General features: G+C 37.1%; 1 protein-coding gene across 4 annotated transcripts in view; it reads left to right on the top strand.

Moving 5' to 3' along the window:
* Nucleotides 1-22,957, top strand: part of LANCL1 (LanC like glutathione S-transferase 1) — a 36,308-nt gene extending 13,351 nt beyond the window's left edge. For 3 of the 4 annotated variants that reach the window (XM_063109157.1, XM_063109164.1, XM_063109151.1), the window contains exons 4-10: nt 6,014-6,221; nt 13,296-13,431; nt 13,987-14,133; nt 16,486-16,668; nt 18,408-18,584; nt 19,044-19,116; nt 19,735-22,957. In XM_063109157.1, coding sequence (XP_062965227.1) covers nt 6,014-6,221; nt 13,296-13,431; nt 13,987-14,133; nt 16,486-16,668; nt 18,408-18,584; nt 19,044-19,116; nt 19,735-19,811 — 1,001 coding nt within the window. In that variant the 3' untranslated portion in view covers nt 19,812-22,957. The remainder of the gene's footprint in view (nt 1-6,013; nt 6,222-13,295; nt 13,432-13,986; nt 14,134-16,485; nt 16,669-18,407; nt 18,585-19,043; nt 19,117-19,734) is intronic. The other variant, XM_063109171.1, reaches the window with a different exon arrangement.
* The last annotated feature ends 1,483 nt before the right edge of the window (nt 22,958-24,440 follow it).

The following is a 24,440-nucleotide window of genomic DNA, read 5'->3' as shown; positions in this document are numbered from 1 at the left end:
CATTTTGTTGAAGAAACAGAAATGAGCATGCTTAAACATTTACACATAAAATTGAGAAAAAGTTGCAAAACAGTGTACAGGTTGAGTGTCCTTTTGCATATACACATCTTGGGGATGGGATGCAAGTCTAAACACAAAATTTATTTGCGTTTCATATATACGTTATACACATAGACTAAAGGTAATTTTATACAGTGTTTTTAATAATTTTGTACATGAAACAAAGTTTGTGTACATTGAACCATTGGAAAGCAAAGGAGTCACTCTCTTAGCCACCCATGTGGACAGTCTGTGCTTGTTTGGCATCACCGTCATTCCTGACTCTGAATTTATATGCTACTGGTAGGCATTCATTTTCTTATACTTATTCACACATAAACACCCATAAGTACTTAATGGGGAAAAAAATATGACATAATACAGTGAAAAAATAATGTATTCAGGGTAACTAAGCAGCACAGTAGCCCACCAGAATACCTGTTGCAGCTGTTAAACAACAGCAACAACAAACGGTTGTGTGCCTGTGTTTTGACTGTGGTGCATAACATGAGATCAGGTGTGGAATTTTCCACTTGTGGTGTCATGTTGGCACTCAAAAAGTTTTGTATTTTGCAGAATTTTGGATTCTGAAATCCAAATCTGATTTTTGGATTAGGGATGCTCAACCTTTATTAGAAAGTACCAGCCTGATGTAGAAAGACAGGTGATCATACTGTAGGGAGTTAATCAGAGAATACTTTCACTTCTTGTGTTTCCATAAATCCAAAAGGAAGAAAACATAATAATTGATGAGCTTTTAAAGTTTCAATTGGGAAACAATTTATTTGGACTGGAACACCCCTCCTTTAGGATGTTCCTGTCTCCATATCATTTAAAACTAGTAGATGTTAATTAATCACCTCCAGTGACTGGCAGATCTAAAGTCAGAACATGAGTTTTCCTACCAAAGTACCTGAAGAGTCTTTAAATGCCCCTGATCTGCAAGGAAATACATTGCAGAGCTGAGGTACCAAGGCACAGAGGTTTTTACATCACTGTAGGCTGGTTGTAAAGTACATGAAAAATATTGAGTGATTTCTTGAACACAGAATTACAGAGAAGTGTTTTGGGAGTTTCACATATCTGTAGAGATTTTTATCATCTCCATATACATTTGAGACACAGCAAAGTCTTGTTTGGTCAAGATGAATAGGACTAATGATCCCTCAGAAATTCAAAGGCTTAGTATTAATTACTTCTCAACAGCTGGCTGTATTTTTAGTACTACTTGGCATCAGTAGCTGAGTAAGGAAATTGCAGATATATCAGTCTCCCTAAACAGTTTACTCTCCTTTCCCAGAACAGTAGCTACAGAAGGAAGCAGCATGGAAAAATCAAGTTCAGAGCTTCTATGCTAACAACCAAGACAGATTCCTATTACAACATAGTTTTATCTGGTCCTCACAGTATATTTTTTCTTTCAAATAAATTAGTTACCAATATTACAAAATCAAGAGATTCTTAGGATGAACTGTGAGACAGTGCCAGACTTCCTGAACTTCTAATACAAAATGACACCTATCCCCAGGCTTCAGAGCAGTACCATCCGTAGGATGTTCTGCAGTGATGGAAATGTTACGTCACTGTCCATTGCAGTAGCCAGTGGCCACATATGACTATTGAGCATTTGAATTGTGGCTAGTATGACTGAGAAACAATTTTAAATTTTGTTTACTTTTAATTAACTCAAGTTTTTATAGACATTTATGGTTAGAGGCTGTCATATTGGACATTGCAGTTCTAGGGCAGCCAATCAGGTTCCAGGAGTTGTAAGAACGATTAATACATGTCTTGCTTCTTCTGGCCTCTTAAACCACAAAGAAAGTAGGGGGTGGTGTGTGTGTGTGCGTGTGCGTGTGCGTGTGCGTGTGTGTGTGTTAATGAAAAGGAACTTCCACTTGCATAGTCTTCTAGTACATTTTAAATTTTGTTTACCTCTTAAACCACAAAGAATGTAGGGGGTGGTGTGTGTGTGTGTGTGTGTGTGTGTGTGTGTGTGTGTGTGTGTGTGTGTGTGTGTGTGTGTGTGTGTGTGTGTGTGTGTGTGTGTGTGTGTGTGTGTGTGTGTGTGTGTGTGTGTGTGTGTTAATGAAAAGGAACTTCCACTTGCATAGTCTTCTAGTACATTTTAAATTTTGTTTACTTTTAATTAACTCAAGATCTTGATGCTTTCCCAACCTCATCACACAGCTTCCAGCTCATGGTCTGAGATGGCTGCTCCAACTGCACCATCATATTTGCATTCCATCCAGCCAAGAAGAAAGTAGAAAGGGAAAGAAATGGCTAGTCCCCTCATTTCAAGAACATTTTCCAGAGATGCCCACACAACTCCCACTACATCCCACTGGTCACAATCCTCTGGGCTGCACCTAGCTGCAGAGAAGGCTATTCTGGGCAGCCACGTGCCCATATGCCCAGCTAAAATCTATAGCATTATTGAGGGAAAATGGAGATACATTTGGGGACCACTTGGCAGTTTCTGTCACAAGAGCTAAATCCTCATCTTCCAAAGTAGGTGAGTCAAAAATGTCTGAAATAGAAAAATCAATTACATATAGCAGGCTTCAAAAATAGGATAAAAAGCAATCAAGTAAAAAAGCAAAAGTCATCGGCAGCTTTTACATATATTTAACAAAGTAGCTGGGTCCTCAACAGAGAAAGAAAATTAAGGTAGAATTGAATAAGCATTTTATTAGAAATATGGAGGCAAACACTAGAAGAAATGGCTAAACTGATTGAAAGTGGTTAACTTGGAGGCAAGAATGGGGTGAGGCAGGGGACTGGGTTTTACATATTAAGTCTTCCAGTACTATGTGACTTTTTCCACAAAGAACATATATATTTTGATAAAAATTATATTTGAAAGAGCTTTTCAAAGCACTGACTGAGGTTAGGTCTGTGGGTATACAAGTATTTAAGGGCTGAGAAGGACTGGGTGAGTTTTCTCTGCAGACCCCTTGGGTTTGTGTCTTTATTTCCCACCTTGCCAACTATCTTTGAGTCTTTGGTATTTTATGCAGAGGTGCTGTTATATGCATGAATATTGTCAAGGGTTGGAGGATCATAAGGATCAGGTTCAAGACAGTTGGACACAGGCAGTTCCCCTGTTATACTTCTCACTGTATAACGGAGATGAAAAAAAGACTACTCAAAGCAACATGAAAGCAATAAGGAGCCTGAAGGGACTTCACCTCAGCAATTCCACTGTTAGAAGGAGAAAACTGGGTGCAGCCCCAATTCAAAGTTAGCTTCTGTTTTTTATTGTAAAGACAAGGAAGTTTCACAAGAAAAATCAGTTGATTCAATCATTTCAAAAGGACACAAAGACATGGGGCAGTGTGACAGAAGTTATCTATAGCTAACTATAGCTTAAACAATGGAAACGAGTAACATCAGTAAAATTAACAACATGAAGTTCTAAAGTACAATTTGTGAAAAGCTAAGTTGGTCAAACTGTGATCATTATCTAAAATACAACCTCTCCTCAAATGATTTAAGCAAAAGTTACATTCTTGTGGTTAAATCTAAGTATAATTGTCTCTAAAATTTCCACCAACAGACAGCTTGCCCTTAGCAAACATTTTTTCACATTTTTCCCTACAGCAGTTCTTTAAAATATCTTAACAGGATTGCTATATCAACCGCCTGTTAGCTTTAAAATCATTAAAGTATACAGTGCCATACTTGAACAGTGATTACAGCTGATTAAGATGGGCTGTTGCCATGCTGTGAGCTTTTGCCCCTTAGCCAAGGCCTTTTGCCCCATACATGCATTACCTAAAAACCCTATTCTAAAAATCAGCTGGGAATCAACATATACTTGATTAGAATTGATTAGATGGGCTTTTGCCCTGCTATCTGTGGACTTTTTCCCCCTAAATTGAGGGCTTTTGCCCCATTCATGCATTACCTAAAAACCCTATTCTAAAAATCAACTGAGAATCAAGATTTCTAACCCTCTACATTCCCCCATTTTTCTGTTATTAAATTAGGATTACTCATGGGGTATAAAATATTGATGAGGCATTAAATGTCTCTGACGTATACATTTTGTCTTATTTTTCTGAGCTGGGCTGATTTACAATGATCATGTTCAGGAAAATTTTTCTAATTAGCAGCAGCACTCATCACTTAATGTCCCTTTCATCCATGGGTGTTTTGTGACAATGAGTATAGACACCTTAAACTGCAACCTGCAGGAGATTGCTTAATCAAAATATGTAGACACTGAGGCCCAGAACAAGAGGAAGGAGAGAAATGGAATCTGAGGTTGTGGAATCCCAGAAACTAGAAAGATAATTCTCTGCTGATCAAAAAGAAAAAAGAAAAGAAAATTTTTTTCATCCAAATGAAGTGTTTTAAGACTTAAGAAATGATTACCTGTTTTTCATGAAAAATACATCAAATCTTAGAATTGCAAGCCTTAATAGGTTTTGTTTGTTAGATATTAGGCCAAGAGGAATTATTGATAATGAGAGACAAAGGCCTGAAAAGGAAAACAATCATTGGACTTGTATTTAATCACTTTATATTTTCTCAGATTTCTGTCATGTCATTATCTGGCTTTGGTGCTTACATAACTTAATTAGATTAGGGGGGCACAATGAAAGCGTAACAATTTAAACGGGTTGCCTGCAGATGTGTGATATGGATAGAAATGAAGCCCATTAAGAACCAAATTCTAGAAGAAGCTCTTGACATTGATCATTTGTGAAAAGGAGATATTTTTTTTCTTACCCACATACGTGGTTTTGTACACTTGTCTACAAACCTTAAGCGTTGGTACATCTGATCATCAGCTTGTGGAATCACTAACATCAAGCCACTTTGAAAGACCAGACAAGGTTATTAACTTTGGTAGGAAATGAAAATTTGGCTTTAATGTACATGTGAAATTGAATTGTCTGTAGCATAAAGCTTTGGAGATTACCCATGCAAAATGAGAAAACTATCTAAATTTAAAATTGTCTTCAGTACAGTGAAAAGTAATTTTGTAGGCTGCATTTTTACTGCATTGAAATCCATGAAGAGATTGGCTCTATTAACTTAGATTTAAACAGAGGCTCTGTGTCTTCTAAAAATGGTAAATGAGATGGAAAATGTACTTTAAGGGGAAAATGAGTTTTTGGAAATGCTGCAGGCAGGCAGGCTCCCTCCCCCACATCTTTGAGTCTTCCCTGAGACCAGCTGGCTTCAGAGGGAAGGCTCTATCTACTGTGACAGGCATTTAGAATAAGGACATGCCAACAACGCCTCAATTACACATAGCAGGCTTCAAAAGCAGGATAAAAAGCAATCGAGTAAGGCCCAAGGCAAAAGTCGTTGGCAGCTTTTACATTATAGTTAACAAAGTAGCTGGGTCCTCAACAGAGAAAAAAAATTGAGGAGTTGAATATATTTTCTCAGATGTCACATTACTTTCTTATAATCCTTGGATTTGGTTACCCTAAATACCTTCTCACACGAAAAATTATTTTTTATATGAAGAGAAGTTCAGTTTTTTTATTCCCTAGTCTGAATTTCTCTAGCTCACAAAACATAACATTTCTTGTTTATTATTAATTAAATAATTATTCATTAAATGAATAGGGAGCTATTTATTTGAAACTATAGTTTGGTGACCTATCATTTAACCAACAAGAAGAATATATTAACACAATAATAGCGAGAGTACAATAAGGATTAACAATAGACTGTGTGTCTCTTTGTTTGCCGGAGTCTTAGAGTTCTTATTTTTTGATAGAGTTGTATTGATGAGGAAACTGATGAAAGGTAAGTGATTGGACTATTCCTGGTGCTTACTGCTGCTTAGCAATAGAGCTGAGCCTAGATCTACGGTCACCTGAACTTCCAGATAATTTACATATTTGCTACAACTTACCAGAAATCAACACTGCTGAGTAGGAAACACACTGAAATCATAAAATCTACTGCCCTTCCCTCATCTTTACATTGTTTTCTTTTGGCTTTTCAGGTATTGCTGTGCTTTACTTACATCTCTATGATGTGTTCGGGGACCCTGCCTATCTACAGATGGCACATGGCTACGTAAAGCAAAGTCTGAACTGTCTGACCAAGCGTTCCATCACTTTTCTTTGTGGGGATGCAGGCCCCTTGGCAGCAGCCGCTGTGCTGTATCACAAGATGAACAATGAGAAGCAGGCGAATGATTACATCACACGGTAATCATGTTTCTGTGTGAGGATTATTATCTAGACATCATTATGCATTACTTCTGCATTAGCAAAAGAACATTCTAGTGAGTTTACTTTTCTCTCAGCAGATAAATCTTACTACTGTAATTTGATCAGTTCTCTTATTATTCCTGTGTTGTGGTTAAGGAACAATCATTATAATCCCTATTTTATTACAAGATATAAGACACTGTCATGTTCCAAATCAAACATCAGTTCGGTTATATAAATGAGGTCAAAAGCCTAATCCAAGGTGCTATCCAAGATCAGTCATTTAAAGAAATGTGGTTCATTTCTTGTTGGTAGGCTGGGAGAGGCCTCCTAAGGGAGCACAAACTGATTCAAAACTGCTTTTCTTAGGACAATGACATGCAAATCCAGATTTACATTTTTAATATAAATCATGGCAATATACTAGAAGCTTGTGAATTATGAAGGATTACTGAACTTTTGTACTCTTAATTACAATTGTTGCCTTATTAGAATTTATTGAGCACTTTTTCAGAATTCTACTAAGAAATCTGGTTGCTGTGCAACTCTGCATGCAGTGCTGTTAGGCTCCAGCTGTGCTTGCTAACACTAACATGCAAAGTTTGAACTCCAGCCACGTTTTAATCACTGATTAGCCCTCAGTCAACCACGGTTTTTGATTCCCACTATTCTTTCTTATAAATTACTGTTGTAATAGCATTATCATTATCAATTTAGTTTGTTGAGGTTTCCTTGGTTAATCTTACACTATGTGGTACTGTATATCTCATCAACAGGCAAAGATATGACTGTGTTGTATTTAAAGAAGGAATCATCTATACCCTTATTGTTTAAATTCTCCCTCCTCCCCCAATTTTCTCCCATACTGTGATATTTTCTTATTATAGCTGACTTTTTCCACTGGAAATTGTAACAGAAGGACAGAATGTGTGGGCCAAAGAGTCTTTTGCTCTACCTGTAATGTTTTGTGAGTCATTATATTGGATCATTCCATGAATTAAAATAACTTAGAATACCTTTTTTATACATGCCTATGCTGTACTACCAGAGGCTAGAAGTTTTATAGTGCAACTTAAAAACAAAAAGCACATTACTTAGTATGTCTAGAGGAAAAAACTAAACCTGTCACCAAGGTTGGCCAAAATGGCAGATAAAACAAAATAGTGATTTCCCCAAAAGTTTAATTAAAGGGTGTGTTCTTGACTTACATAAGACCAGGCAATACAAAACTGTTCCATACTTACCATTTGAAACACAGAAGCTACCTTTTTTTTAGTATAACCAGTTTAAAGCTATTAGATACACATCTGCTTTAAAGGTCCACAAGATAGTCTCTAAATGAGTCACTCTTAAGTACCATCAAATTAAATTATAGTGGCCCTAATATTTTATATGTAATGCCAACCTTTCCCAAACTATGTACAATCAAATGGTAATACTTTTCTGTGTGAGGAATGTTAATAAGTGTTCAATGAAAACAAGGTTTTGTGTATTCACACAGATCGAGGTTGTATTCAAACACTAAACAAAAATAAATACGCATCTTTACTGGCTGCTCAGAGTGCAGGGAAAAAACAGCAACTACAGGAAGCAGCATTCACCAAGCTTACACTGACAGCCTTTTTTCTCGATGGCATCTTGAGGGCCTATTCTAAGAAACAATCTCAGGAAATGGTACCATATATCAATATTGGTTATTTTAAATTAAAATTCTTAAGAGTAAGCTAAGATTGTATTCTTTTTTTTGATATCTCGGTAATAAAGATGTTTTTGTTATTGATATCTTTTTTTAGTTTTGTGACATTTCAACAATATTTTATTTATAGTCAGTAGGCTTGTGATGGTTAAAAATATAGATTATGGATACATGATAGGAAAATATGCTGTTGTGGCTGTAGCGTTGATTTTTGAAGTTTTTAGAGTTTATGGCAGAACAGAAAGAAAAAAGGAATTATTTGTAAATTATAGCGCTTGCTTTACCTTTCACATCTCCTCCCTTTTAAAGGAAAAATCTGTAAGTCTTCTCATTTCAACTTTAGGAAATCCAAAATTAATTGATATCATCAGTTATTTAATAAATCTATTTGTCTGTTTTACTTTTTACCAACCTTCTTCCTCATCACACAGCTTGTTTTGAGATACCACAGACAGTCACGTTCTCTGTGTAATGTCTTTGTTGTGCTTCACTGCCAACATCACATTCCAGCTTACCTCTCCTGCGCTTCTTAATGTACATTAAGACCCAGTCCTTAGACAAAGAAACTGAAATCCGAAGAAGTCATTGTTTCCCTAGGATAGACGTACTTACCTTGGTATCTTAGGGCTTCTGGAGGTATATAACAACCCCAAATTGTACTCAGCCTGAAGAAACCATTTTCACTTCTTAACTTTTTCTTTTGGAGGAGTCTGTAACTCCCCAAAAGGAGTATATGTATGTGTTCATGTTCAAATTGTCCTGCAAATGGCTGGGGGGTGGCAGGGAGGACAGTACACAGTACTTGTTCTTCCTACTGCTTGATAAACTTGTATATCATGTCCAGTTTTACCCGTTCTTCAACACAGAGATATTGATACCAGAACATGAATAGAGAGCATCACCCATTTTGTACCCAATTAGGTGACTAACCTGTCATATATAGTGCTCTGTGGCCAGTACTTAGAATGATGAGGAAATTTGGCATTCTGTTTAGGAAAAGTATGACCTTTCTCCTTTGTAGTGTTATGTGTCAGAAAAGGATGGTTTTTTAAAGTTACACACCTTTGGATAATACAAGGCAAAAAAACTTTCCCCAGTATCACCCTGGAGAAATATAGCTAGGAGTGGAACAGAGCTATCTTGTTTTTATATGTCTTTATCCTTCCTTCAGTGACATTTCAGTGACTTGCTTATCTCTTCTGAAGATTGCTTGCTATTAATATGAGCATATCCAAACAAATAAATGGAGCTGCAAGGTGTGCTTGTGGGTTTGAGAGTTTTTGGACACACATAAAATAACCATTATGGTTCATAAATGCTATCATATCTTTGTTTTATCTTGAGAATGTAGCACATAAACCGTGCAGTTAAAAGTCCTACCTTTAGTAATCATCAGATACAATTTACGAGTTTTAGTGATTTGAATTCAAATTCAGAAAAAAATGGAATACTTCCTTTGTTACCCTAAACTATACTGTTTTATTGAGGTGCTCTGAAGCAATACATTATTTTCAAATATTTGGAAGGTATTTGCTACCTACTTTGAATGTCCCAAATACAAATGAGTTTGGCTTCAAAATAATTGGAATGCTAATTTTATATTGCCATCTAGTGGTAGTGTAAGTCGTAACGTCGGAAAATGTAAGAATGGCGCTTTCTAGTACAGTGATCAAAACACTTTATTTTGGTAGGAACGTGATTGGAGTTAATGTAATGATTGTTCTGAGTAATACTTCCATTGAACAGTTTTTGTTTAAAAACTCACAGAAATTTCCCTTTTTGAATAGTTCTTTCAATCTCCTTCGGAAAAGTTGATCAAAAGTGCTTTTTTTATGTCTAAATTCTATACAATTTGATACATTTATATTAAAACTTGATAATAGGTTCTTATCAGAACTCTGAGACATTTATTCTATTTACTACAATGGTTCAGTTTGTATCTAGTTAAGAGGTTTAGTTTTCTATGGTCCAAACATACTGAGCTGCCAGTTCTAACATGAGAAAAAAGTAATATTTTTTTTAAAAGTGTTTTTAAGTTCTTTTAAAAATTGTGTGCATGGGTACACATATATATGGTATTGAAGTAGAAAACAAAATGGCCCGTAAGTCTACCACCCACTTAGCCCTGTTGATATTTTAAAAAGGTCAAACAAGGTACTGCACAAAAATGGAAAGGAACCTCTGACCTAACCACTGTAAGTTTATTGCCAGTATTTGTAGAAGGAGAAAAATGCATGATCCAGCATTTGCATATTTGTGACCAGTAAGGGGATCGCAACCCTTGGCTTGGTGTCCGCCCACACCGCGCTCAGCCAGTGAGCGCACCAGCCATCCCTATATAGGATCCGAACCCGCGGCGGGAGCATCGCTGCACTCCCAGCGCCGCACTCTCCCAAGTGAGCCATGGGGTCGGCCCCAGCATTTGCATATTTAACCAGTTTGCGATGCCTCAGTTCATTGAGGTATAATATGAAAAAGTGTAACTTTTTCAGGATCTGCAACTTTCCCAAACTCTCTTTCCTAGTGGAGAATAAGTTTCCTAGAAGACTTTTTCAAAACTTTTTCTGTCTTTTTTTTTCATAGCTGTCAGCTGCTTTCAGTCACAAAAATCATTTCATTCCAGTTATTAAAACCTGTCCTCCCCATTTTAAATGTTGTGTTCCCCTCCCTCCCCTTACCATAAGCCCGTGGAAGCGGTGGGAAGGGGCATGGGGAGGGTGGTATTATTTTCTTTCACAAGTACCCTCCCTGTGGAGCTAGGACCTCGTCACTGTATCTATGGGTGCTTAGCCTGGTGGCAATAATTGCCAGGATTTTGTTTGCTTGGGTTTTTTTAGTTTGTTCGTAAATATTGGCGGCCTCCAGAGATTTGCAGTGGGGGCTGTGTACCCTTTCAGCTATGCCCTTCCCACTGAGTATGTTAAAATGAAGACACAAGCAGTTGCCCAGTTCTGCCAAATGTACACACATTTATTAGGAAGAAGATACACATACATACTACCAAATAGCCCCCTTCCCCATTCATGTAGCTCAGAGAAAGCCACATTAGCCTCAAGCCCTTAGATTTTATTCACGAAAGGGTGGGAAAGTCTGTACCATCTGTCAAACCTCCAGCCAGTGAAAAGCCGCTTTCTAACATTCCTTACTACACTTATGACAAATCCTCTGGTATACATTTTGATAAAGTTATTTGAAGTGCTGAGTACCTCTGAATGTTGATTCCTGACTAGAGTACTTCAGATGTAACCAATCACCCTGGGGTGTGGGGGGAGGCATGATTTTTGTCACTTCAAATGCTAACTAACTATCCCTAGTGTATAAACTAAGGTTAGATGACATACATACACAAGCATAGCATACCATTCATAATTTACTTTAAAAGAAAATTTCCATACAGATAACAAGTGAGTCCATTTTTAAATCATAAGGCACTATTCATTTTATAGATGAGAAATTTTAAGAACCGACATGAAATAGTACGTGTAGTGTCATAAGCTACCTGATGACATTTGGTGGGGCTAATATCCTCTCACTGACTAATCTTTTTCCAGCATTTCCCTGGCTCTTTATATTAATATTATTTTGTTACATTTTACCAAAAATGTAAATGTTTTAGCAACTTAAATGTGATCACATTGAATTTATAGGCTAATTTAGGGATAATTGAGATACACTTTAAAAATATCGTGATAAAAATAGCAAGGACATTTTTTCCTACTAATTATATTTGCTTCCCCCTCCCCCACCAAACAAAAAGGAAAAAAAGTTAATTCTCAGAGTTCCAATTGCCAAATATGGTTGCTTTCTTAAGCTTATCTCCCTCTGTGATCACCCCCTAATTTGTGGTTCACTGGGGCTTCCATTTTGTTCCTTTGGCAGGACAGCTAGGGCTTTGCTTAGTGCCCTGCCCTGTGCTTCCCATGGGGCCAGGTGATATGAAGGAGAGAGAGAGAAGTAAAGCAATGGGGGTTCACGCCACCCTCCTGGGACCACAGCTCCTCAGAGCTGTGAAGAAGGTTTCCTCCCTCAGAGTTGAGGCACATGTGGGCTCCTGTTGCTTTCGCTTCTGCTGCCAGGATGAGATTGCTTATGGCCTCTGGTACAAGAGAACAGAGAAGAGAAGAAGGAAAATAAAGAAAAATGCAGGGTTTACCCGCTTTCTTTGTTTGGAGTTCCCTTTCCTGTTCCTCCTTGTGTCAGAACTAAAGATCTTCTGGAGCTCTCTCTATCAGCCCCCTGGTGCTTGCTTCTACAGGAATACCAGAAGGGAAAAAAAACTGTACATTCATCACTGGTTTGGTGGTACTTGGCATTCTGGTCTTCTTCCCCATTCTGCCTGTCGTTATTTACTTTCCAGAGCTCACAGATAACTGCTTCGTGTATTCTGTGCAGGTTTTGGAGCTGTGTTTAGTGAGAGAGGCAGGGTGTGGAATGTGCTTCCTCTTTACCAGGAATCGGAACCAAAAATAACTTTTTTAAAAGCTGAACTGAGTCTGTCAATAGGAACCTAATAAATTATAATATATCTATTTAATGGTGTATTAGGCAACTGTTATAAAGAGTGAGACTGCTTTATATGCTGATAGGGAATGGTTGTCAAGATGTATTGTCAAATAGCAAGCTGCAAAACAATATATTTATAAATATGGATATGTTTATGAGTACATAAAATAATTCTAGGAATATACAAAAAAATTGGTAACAGTGGTTGTTTCTGAAAAGTACTAGAAGGCTAGGAGTCTGGGGGGACAGGAAGACTAATGGATACCTTTGTGCCATTTGTATGTATTTTTGATGGTGGCAGATCTGGCTGCTATACAGACACTACAAGTAGGCCTGGTGACACGTTAAGAAATATACTGAGGAAGGAGATAACTGAGGTACAGCAAGCATTTCATTTTATGGACACAGATGGTCCTTTGAGTGTTGACCTAGCCCTTTCTCTAGGCTAAATGCTGTAATAACCAGCAATTCTTGGCTTCTTTGACCCCAACTGCTAAAACACTAGTCTTAAGGCATGCCTCTGCGAGGAACTGGGGAGGTGTTAGATAGCCTCAGCCATATACTTGCATTCCTTCACTCTGTGAGTTTCTTGTCAGTTCCATCGTGAACTGAAGAAAAGAAATTTAATTAACTTTCATATATACAAGGGTACTTCAAAAAATTAGTGGAAAAGTAGAATTAAAAGATAATACGAATCTTTCCATGAACTTTTTGAAGTACTCTTGTATGTATGATAGTCAGGGTTCAAAGATTAGATTAAATATATAGTCTGTGTGTGTATGTGTATTTTTATATGTACTGTTTTTAAGTATATACCAACATTTAATCCTGATCCCTTTCAAATTATCTTAGGCTTGTCTTTTTATTCCTAGGCTAATTCACCTGAACAAGATTGATCCCCATGTTCCAAGTGAAATGCTCTATGGACGGATGGGCTACATCTATGCTCTTCTTTTTGTCAATAAGAACTTTGGAGTGGAAAAGATTCCTCAAAGCCATATTCAGCAGGTACCATGTTTTCGTGCTTTTTAGGAGTCTTTTTAGGATCCCACTTACTTCCTGTCTGCCTAAACTATTGTTTTTGTCTCTCCAGTTAGCACATCTCAAGTAGAAGGAAGATATAGCTTGACCTCTAAAGGTCAGGCACAGTCAGAGAACCAACAGCTTCACACTGAGCACTGTTAGGAACACCATAGGGAATGACTCGGAGCAGAAGGCCCACCTGCTCCTTTTGAGAGCTTAGAGGCCTGTTCAGAAGAAGATTAGGGCCAGATCTCACCACTTCTCCTTTTGAGCCTGGAAGAATTTATGCTTTCCTTTGGCAGGCAAATTCTTGTAAGTTCTAGTGCAGAGTTCAAGATCCCCTCCATACCCTCTTCTTTCAGGCAGAATACAGTTGCATCCACTTCTCTGGTACAGAATGAAACTGTGCCCTTCCCTGGCCAAAAGATGATGTCTAATTTGCCATGTTCCCTGGCACCTTTTAACAAAAAGTTCCTTACCACCACCAGGAAGGTTTGTGTTCTGATTATCTTGTTTTTTTGGTTGGTTTTCTCCCTGTAGATTTGTGAAACAGTTTTAACTTCTGGAGAAAACCTAGCTAGAAAGAGAAACTTCACAGCAAAGTCTCCACTGATGTATGAATGGTACCAGGAATATTATGTGGGGGCTGCTCATGGCCTGGCAGGAATTTATTACTTCCTGATGCAGGTAAGGGGTGATTATGGTGAGACTTCAAAATATGCTTCCTGACACTTATACTGTCTCGAGTGAGAAGACAGGTGCTTAGCTCTATTTTGTCACTCTGTCAACCAGTGCATCGCCTTCCTTGTAATTACTTGACCAAGACAAGCAATGGTAACATTTGCCAAGGTGCAGTTTAAAATGCATAAGCATACAGATGCTGTTCTTTGAGATGACAATTGATTTGTAGATGACCATACTTGCCTACCTAGTGCCACTTGTGCAGACTACAGTGTTTTGACATATAATTCTATATGAAGTGCCTTCTATTCTCTTCCAGAAAATTCTTGATTTAAGAATATTATTGCACATTATAAAGCACAACCTACTGAAACAAATTCCAGGAGTAAGAACAAAATCAATAGAAAACAAATGAACACACATTACCTAAGACTTGCTTAGAGACAAAGCTGAGGAGACTTTTCAATGGATTGTGCAACTTACCTGAAAAATAGCTGACTATGCTTGGCGAACAGTTCTTAGGATCTAGCACTATTGGTACACATCAGCCAAAGTCAAACAGACTGAAGACAAACAGCAGCAAACATAACTTGGAGAGGAGGTCAAAAAGAACTTCTCATGAGAGTGTTGTTCTAGGGGACTTATGAAGCTCTTCTTAAGGAGAAACTGGCACTTGTGAATAGGTATAAGAATTTATGGCAAAAGAAAATTGATTTCTAATGGCAGCAGAAGTACCCTCCTCACCTTCCCAAATCACAATGTGGCATAAACAGAAGTGTTTCATTAATATGTTCAACATGAGTGCTTGGATACACCTATTACCAGCTGATTGAGTAGCTGTCTGTAATAATACAACATCAGTGTCAGATATGGCCTCTACCTATAACTAAACAATAACAACAGAGCTGAAAAACGCAAGGTTATTATTTCTTTTGAATGCAAAGTCACTTTGAGTACTAGTGGCAATCAGAGACTGGCCATTATACTTATTCTGCACGTCTCAATTAGAAGTTTTATAATTAGGGGTTTTGACAGTTTAGACTTAAATTCCTTTATTTTTCTGGCACATTTCCTCATGGCTCTCTATTTCCAGTAGTGAATGTAGATTTTTAAAAGTTTTCAGGGAGGGAGAGTTCATGTCTTCTGAAGTTTCAAGGTGAGTTAGAATCATACATGTCAGAGACTAGACAGCCTCAATGACCTTTCATTAAAACAGATATTCAGGAGACATACTCTGCCTCCTTTTGTTAGCTGTAATACGAAATCTGAAAATCCAAGTATTGATTTTTCCATTTGCAGGTTATTTTCTATTTTAAACGATTTAATTTTTAATCCTGAAAGCCTATTCTATTAGGTACCTATGTATCTCAACATAAAATAAAATACTATTTTTAGGCCATGTTGGATAATTCCTGCAAGTTTGAGTAGAATTCACTCTTTCTACTGTAGCACTTTAAACTGAGCTTGAGCACTATTCTTTGTGCAAAGTGGAATCTGTATGTCCCCTAAAGAACTCAGTGTACTTTCAGAATCTTGTGACTGTCGAATCATCAATATCACTTGTTCCTGCCACCACTGCCTCCTGCCTGTGCTTCACATGACTGCCCACCCCTCACCCCCACACACCCCACCTCCTTGCCTGGCAAAACAACACTTTGAATTTGTTGTTTGAAGAAGTGAGCAGTGCATTGCATTAAGAACAGGACCAAAAGGAGAAACTAAAAACTTATATCAAAAATGGCAGCTCTTGTGCTCTATGTCAGTATGTCTTATAAATCTTGTACGTTGTTGTATCAAAATAACTCTGCATATAGATCTGTCCCAAATTCTCTGCAGAAAACCTTGATCTATAGTCACACTGCAGTTTAGCATCTAGAGGCCAGGTCTCCTAGCTTGTTAGTGTCCACTTCTATCAGAAATATCATCTAACAGTTCTGTAAATGTAATAATGAAAGTCATCCTTGGCTTGTGTAGTGTGTCTCTTTGTGTCCTTTAAAGCGTGCTTTAGGTGTTGAAATCTTTGTAAACTTCTTTTACACTCACATTCTCAAGCATGTGTAAGTAGATAACAAATGTTGAAAAATAACATATACAAAAGGCCCAAGAGTTAACTTTAGCCTAATTTGAGTTTGTTCCATTATTTAAAATCGTAAAATGAAATCACAAAAGAGTAAAATAAAGGCATCCAATAGGTGAAAAAATTGGATGGAATCCAAAACCTGCTAATGACCTTCCAGTTCCTTTTGGTCATGCTTTTTTTTTTTTTTTTTTTTTCCTTCCCTGATTTAAAACTCATACAGAGGCCTAGTAAGATTTGTTTGTTTCAGCAGAACTAATAATTCCCTTTCCTATTTCTAGCCCAGCCTTCAAGTAAGCCAACTGAAGTTACATAGTTTGGTCAAGCCCAGTGTAGACTATGTCTGCCATCTGAAATTCCCTTCCGGCAATTACCCTCCATGTGTGGATGATAACCGAGATCTGCTTGTCCATTGGTGCCATGGCGCCCCTGGGGTAATCTACATGCTCACCCAGGCCTATAAGGTACTGTGTATTTTCTCATTTTAGAAATAAATTGGAAAACATAACAAAAAAAATTTATAATTTAAAATCAGTCTTATCATAATTCTTAGAGGAGCAATAAATATTTTATTGGACCTAAGGTCACGTTGCTAAATGGATTATAATCTATTCTCACAGTCCATCTCTACTATAGCAGACATTCTTTCATAGAATATGAGACTGACAGGTAGAGTAGCCAAGATCATAGTATCAGTGGCAGAGCCAAAGTAAGTATCCCAGGAGCTCAATTAAAAATAGAACACTCATGCATTGCTGGTGGGAATATAAAACTGTACAGCCACCATGAAAAACAGTTTGGCAGTACCTCAAAAAACTAAACATATAATTAACATATGATACAGTAATTCCACTCCCAAAAGAACTAAAAAAAAAGATTCAAGTACACCAGTGGTCATAGCAGCATTATTCACAGTAGCCAAAAGGTGCAAAACCATCAACAGATGAATGAATAAAGAAAATGTGGTATATGCATGCAGTGAAATATTGTTCAGCCGTAGAAAAGAATGAAATTCTGATACCTACTACAACATGCATGCACCTTGAAAACATACTAAGTGAAATAAGCCAGACACAAAATACAAATATTATATAACCCCACTTATGTGATGTTATGGTTAATATGAGGGATCTAGAATAGGCAAATTTATAGAGAAAGATAATAGAATAGAGGTTACCAGGGTCTGTGGGGAAAGGGGAAATGAGGGGTTATTGCTTAATGGGTACAAATTTTTGTTTGGATGATGGAAAAGTTTTGCAAATACACAGTGATGATAGTTATGCAACTTCATGAATGTTATTAATGCCACTGATTTGTAAGCTTAAAAATGGTAAAAATTGTAACTTTTTATATTATGTATGTTTTATCACAGTAAAAAAAATATATAAATACCACTCCTGAAAAGCATGCTATAGCAGAGTTGCCAACAAGGAAGAAAAGATTTTTAATTGAGAAAAAAAAAATGGAAGTAAACCAAGATATCTATGACCATTGGTGCCAAATCAACAAATTACAAATCTACAGACTATAAATAGGCACTGGCATCTCATAACTAAATAAGCTTTTAGAATATAACGTTGTACATTTCAGAAAGTTGGATATAGTGGAAAAACTTTTAAAACTGCAATATTCTATTTTTAAAGACACTTAGCTTGCAATTAGATATTAAAAATATCTACTCAATATTTCTCAAGTCTTTGATCAAGAGATAGGTGGCAGCAAAAGATTGCAAAGGTCTATCTAATTTTTCTGATAAAGTATAGTGTTTTATCATCAGTTTGCATATAAATAAGTAACAGTATTTTCTTCAGTATGTAAAGAAACTTTCTGAAAGTGAACAGCATCATGGTTAACAAAGACAGCATGTGTTCTTTGGAAAGTGTCTAATGCTATCTGCAAGTTGCACACTAAATAATGTGGCTTCATCAGTGACACCCACATACACAAACACACGTGCAGAGAAAACTTTGTACAGACAAGCTAATGTCCAATTATTTAAAAAAAAGCAAAGCTAGTCAATTTTAGTAATTTGTCACTACCAATGTAACACAGCTCTCTATCAGTAAACCCCTTATCCTTTCTTGCCAAGCCGCCTCCCTCTCTCTTTCCTTTCCTGGTTTCTCCTGCTTACTTATAAGGAAGGAATGTCAATAGAACTTTCCTTTATATCCCTTATAATAAAATGTATGTCCCTTGTATGCAGGTGTTCAAAGAGGAACAGTATCTCTGTGATGCCTATCAGTGTGCTGATGTGATCTGGCAATATGGGTTGCTGAAGAAGGGATATGGGCTGTGTCACGGCACCGCAGGAAACGCCTATGCCTTCCTGACCCTGTACAACCTCACACAGGATATGAAGTACCTGTATAGGGCCTGTAAGGTAGGAGTCAGAACCACCAAAAAGAAAACACCTCTTCCAGAAGCTTGTAGAAAGGGCTGTAGTTCATCTGATTTAATTAATTTATTTTTAAAACCATGAGTCTGTAAATAACAAACAGTTACTTAAGAAAAACCTTCAAAAGCCTTTCAATTGAATTAGCATTCTTTGAAAGGGACATAATCCTACTCAACAGCATTTGTAAGAGAAAAAAAGATGTAGAGTGATTTTGTTCCTTTCTGCCTTCTTTGATAACCTTGCCAGATACATGGCTCAGATGGCTCATTAAATTCTTCCCATGCCTCATACACTTTCAGACCACATGTTTCTCTGCATTAATCCCTTTTCCCTGACTTGAAGATAGTTTTTGACTTTTCAGAGTACTTAGGAACAATCTCTATCAACCTTTGGGGGGTCTCTGGAAGAAATCACTACAGTTATCTAACCTGGGTCTCATTTCAGTTTGCCGAATGGTGCTTAGATTATGGGGAACATGGATGCAGGACACCGGACACCCCCTTCTCCCTCTTCGAAGGTATTTTTCACACATTGCTTATTTGCCTTATGATATCAGTAGCTAGTTCTCTGCTTGGTAATTGATATATCTGAATTTGAGTTTTACCAACAAATTAATTTTATGGTTATTTCTTAAACTACTTATTTCCTAATATGTCAAATCAATATTAAAACTCAATTAGCACGTGTATTACCACAGACCTAATACTAGCAGTCACAATGGTAGCTGCCATTTATGAGTCAGGCACATGCTGGGCATCTTGCAGATGCCACCATAAATCATTTCAGCAAAAACACATACGCATTACTGTCTTCATGTCACAGATGAGGAGACTGAAGCTCAGACAGGTAAGTGTCCCACAGTGCCATGGTGAAGGAGTTCACATATGGTAACCGCAGGGCGGTGACTTGAATGGTCTGGTTCCGTTCTCTCTCCTGTCTTCCACCTTGATAAAAAGGCTGAACAACTCACTGGTAATCTGTAATGTTTGAACTGCAATGCATGTAAATATAGACAGATTCCCACTTTTAAATCATTGCTGTTAAAATCGTAAAGTTGTTGATGCTAAAAACTGGAGCCACACTATAAAATGGAGTCATTTGATGTAATAACTTTTGCCTCTTCCTCCTACTGTAGGAATGGCTGGAACAATATATTTCCTGGCTGACCTGCTGGTCCCCACAAAAGCCAGGTTCCCTGCATTTGAACTATAAAAGGAAAGCATGCCCCCTGCAACTCTGACTGCATGACCCTTTCTGTATATTCAAACCTGGGCTAAGTGCTTCCGTTGCTTTTCAAGGAAACATCAAGTGAAACTATGTACTTGACTTAGTTTTGTTTTTGTTTTTCCAGAATGCTTGTCTTTAGTTCAGTTCCTCTCCTTTTTTTTTTTTTTTCTTCTTTTTAAAAAAAAACATTTACTTATATTTAAAAGTATTCAAGGAAGTCTTTTAACTTTAATTTCAATTTCTTCCTAAAGGGAGGGTGGGTGTCATTTACAGTATTTTGAGGTCATATACAGATATTTCAGAACTGGGTGGAAATCTTATTTAAGTTTATGAATATAACCATCTGTTACTGTTCTAAAAATGTTTAAGAGAAATTAAAGATAGATAAAGATAAATATATGGTTATTATTGGATATTGCCCTTCACCTCTTCTCTTTAATATTTTTCCTTCAACAGGAGGGCAGACAGTTTAATGACTTGCTCTTCTCTAGGTGGTTGGTTATGAAAGGGGACAAAAATATAACTTATATGCTTATAGGAAAAAACTTGCAAGAGTTACAAACTAGACTCAGGACCTAAATACCATTTTTCAAATTCATGATGCCTGTTTGGACTAAAGATAAATATGCTTTCAAATTTGCCTTTTTCTCAGTAAGCTAAGCCATCCGGGCACCGTAAGCCAATATGTTAATCAAAAATTTCTAAAATATGATGGTTGTTGTGAAACTTCTGATTTGAAAGATAGTTCAGGATAAGCTATTAATAACAGTTTGTTGTTTTCTCTAAAATAATTTAGTGTATTTTGAAATTACTTTTTAAAATTTGTTTGTTCTTTGGTATTTGTATAAGATCAGGAAGCTAATTTTCTGTTTGTGAATACACTGTGACCTAGGATTCCAGTGCACCCTGTTCAACTGGCCTAAATTTCGACTTGTGTTCTACTTCCTTTGCAATGACTATGTTTTAGTGCTGGCTGTTTGGTATAAGCCAAAAGATATTTTTCTTCCATTCAATTTAAGTGAATATTGATCTTTTCGCTAAATAATACAGCATTCTATTCCTGTTTGAAAAAGGGACTTAAGGGGAATGCTATATAACCAGTAACTTGAACAAGAACACTGAGCTTTTGATAGATACACTGTTGGTTTAGAGGTATTATCCAGAGTTCATGCTTAGAACAAATGGATCTTTGCAAGGTTTAACAGTTCATCAGTTTCTGAGGTCACAGAATTGAGCTTTATATGGCAGATGAAGACTGACTACCTGGTGCTTCGGATTCTGTCCAAATGTTTTGACTTGTCAGCTTTACTCTTCCTCCTTCCATTGCTGCCTTTCCCAGGCCTTTGTCATTTCATTTTGACTGAACATTTTGCAGCTTTAAAAACGCAGGGTCTAAGAATTTTAAATGTGCCAGTTTCATAGCTCTCTTGGTCACAAAAGCATGTTATTTTTATTGAAACTTTGAACCAAATTCCCACGGAGTGTATCCTGGTTTCTGCAGATAGCACTCCCCTGTTATTTTCTATTTTGCACCAAAATAGCTAATATTGCAAGTTGACCCTTTAAAGGCTACTACAGTAGGAACTAAAAAGCAGCCCCCTGCTCAATTCCTAGGATTAGCTTACTCCTTGTCAGGGACTATCTTGTGCCTCAGATTTCCACGGTGCCACTGGTAGACTGTGCAAGCTGTGTCTTCCTTGTGAAAGTTTCCATCAACAGCATTTACAGTAAGAAGCAAAAGAGGAACACAGCAAAACGAATTTGCCCTTAGCCAGGTGTCCAGCTTGACAAAATAAAACCCTTTTGGTTTAGATAAAGGTCTTACTGTACTGTGCCTACACTTTTATCTACTGCAGTTACGAACCAGGGAAAAAGAACAAAACACACTTTGTCCGAGCAAAAGGAAACAGAATCACAGTACTTCTCTAAGCTTCTTGATTGATTTAACCCCAAGAAGACTTCGGCAGGGAGAGAACTTTGAATAAGAATCTTGTTAGTATTTGGATTACAGTGTAGCTGCTGTCATCCATTAACAAATTTATCAACACAAACACAATTCAGCTTGTGTATTTTTTTAGCTTATTAAGACTGTTATTAAACTAGCGGGATTTTATATTTGTGCCATCATTTGCTTTACTTATGTATGCTTAAGAGCTAAAAAAGTTTTGATGGAATTTTAAACTCAGACAAAGGCGACAAAGCTAATACCAATACCCTAACACCATTTCAGTGGTGACTGAAAGAAACTTTACCCTTGCTTTCTTAGTTTTAAGAGGAAGGGCATTATTGTTTCAGTTCTATTTCTGTTACTTTTTCCCCTCAGATGTATTTTTCTTGGTTAAAAAAAAAAAAAAAAAAAAACTTCCCAAAAGTTGCTGCCCAGAAAACTCAATAGTATCTTAAAGTTCCACACGAGGACTAGATAGCAAAACCCTCAAAACTTGTCAAGCAGTGTTCATATATCCTGTCATATGTTTCTGTTCATGTAGTGAGGAGAAATTGCAATTGTCAACTTTCCATTACGTAAAAAATGCTAACATTATAATAACCAATCCCATAGATCCTGGCCTTTAGGCTCACCTGATGTGTTGGTCTTTAGTCCTTAGAGTCATTTGGCTCCTTTTGCATCTTTGATGTCTCTTCCAATTCTTTGGTAACAAAAGCCTTCATGGTGGGTCAAGTTTTGGGTAAATGTGGAGCTAAGGTCATTTTTTCTCCTTATTACCACTTCCCTACATCAGTGAATTGAGAGACATACTCTGTTCTAATGTCTTCAGGTTAATTTGTGTCTTATCTTATGATGCCCTGCCTTCTACTGGCTGATTTTGAAATATAAAATATGAAGAGTGAATATTTTACTCATGCCCTCCTTTGGCCACTAGAACTCATCTGTAGTCCTTTATTACTTATACTGAATTCCGATTCCATTTCTGCTTCTCCGAAACAGGTCAGAGCCCTCTGCTTCTGTATTTTCTATACTGTTGAGATGTAGAACTGTTTCTCTCCGATAGGTATAAAACAAAGTGTTTAGGATATTCAGGAAACCCTCTTGTCATTAGGGGGGTTGGGATCATAATGTATTTCTGTGTTCTGTAAAGGATTTGACTTACTGGTTCTCAATAAAATTTTATTAGGACTATGTGTTGTCGTGTGCTTTTTGTTTGCTTCAGTTTAAACTTGAGAAATACTTTCCTCCAGTGGCACTCATTCCGTAGAGTTTTTTCCTGACTTTTTCTTCATTGTTTGGTTGAACAAGATTTGCACTACTTTCTGAAAATAGAGGTTTGTAAGAGGAAAATATTTTTAAATCATTGTAGAATTAGGAGGAATCCACTAATCATCTCATACATGTGAGAATCTACCCTGTGGTGAATAACTAAAGGCCTCATTCTAGAAATTGATTCCCTGCTGACCAATTCTGAAAGGAACTCTGAATAGAGAGGGGGATTAAATGAGGCATAATTATAAAATATATATGCAAAGTTTGGAAAGAAGCTCTGCTGAATCATCTGGGATGACTTTGTAGCACTACTTTTCATGACACAGCTAGTGTCACTTAGCATAACAGAGATTTGCCAAATTATAAAATACTTGTTTTCATCTCTAAGTTACATTTTGTCCTCTGGTACACATGATTAAAGTGCCCTTTATACCCCTGGTCTGTTGATTGAATGACTCATAATACTGAGGACAAATGCAGAGTTATTTTTTATTTCTCTCCTTTGAATGAAGTAAAGGAGGTATGGTGATATTAAGTCTTCAGATGCAGGCAATGAGGCATAGAGAAGACAGTGCCTTGCAGAGGTCACACAGCTCCAAAGTGATGCTCGGAGACTTCCCGCTAACTCCTACAAGATTAATTTCAACTGATAAGCCCAGCTAGCGCTGTTCTCTAGTTTACCATTCCCAGGCTCATCTTCCTACCATAAGAAAAATAATGACAAGCACATTAAATTGCACCACAGTTGTAACCTCATGAACAAACAAAATGAAGTAATTTGTCTCTTGTGACTTACCAATAGTAGTTTGATTTCTTCCTAACTTTGCGTTAGGAAAGACCTTTGCCTCTATCTCCTCATACTGTCTGAATAGAAGAAAATAATTTTTATGTCACTTCTTTTTCCCAGATAGTCCCCACTGTGGATTCAGTGTCCTTAAAATACTCGTGTATTTTTTATTCTTATAAATAAGCATCACTTAAACTGAGAACAACCTACAAATCAGTCCTCTGAAAATTTGCTTTCTCACTCTGTTTCCCATCCAAACTTGCCCTCTTCCTTTTACAGCTGTGGGTCAATTAACAAAGCAAGAGAACACTGGCTTTTTTACAATGTTGGCTTCATTGGTCCCATTAAGTAAACTGTCCAAATACTGTTTTCCAGAAGCCCTGTGCTAGTGCATCCTCAGGGACTTATGTGACAATTTCATGAGTAATGGGAGAAAGCAGCAAACACAGTAAGCCAAGAGGTGAAATAATGAGGATTGAGAAATGTATATATCAAGGCTGCTGCTTATAGCCAACTAGTGTAATTTCACAGTTCTACGTTATGTTAACTTTTCATCCACATGCAAATTACAACCATGGTGGCATTAAATCTGCAGCTAATGTTCTAT

This window comes from Cynocephalus volans, chromosome 1 (assembly GCF_027409185.1).
Source record: "Cynocephalus volans isolate mCynVol1 chromosome 1, mCynVol1.pri, whole genome shotgun sequence".
NCBI lineage: Eukaryota > Metazoa > Chordata > Mammalia > Dermoptera > Cynocephalidae > Cynocephalus > Cynocephalus volans.
This window is presented reverse-complemented; position numbering and strand designations above follow the sequence as displayed.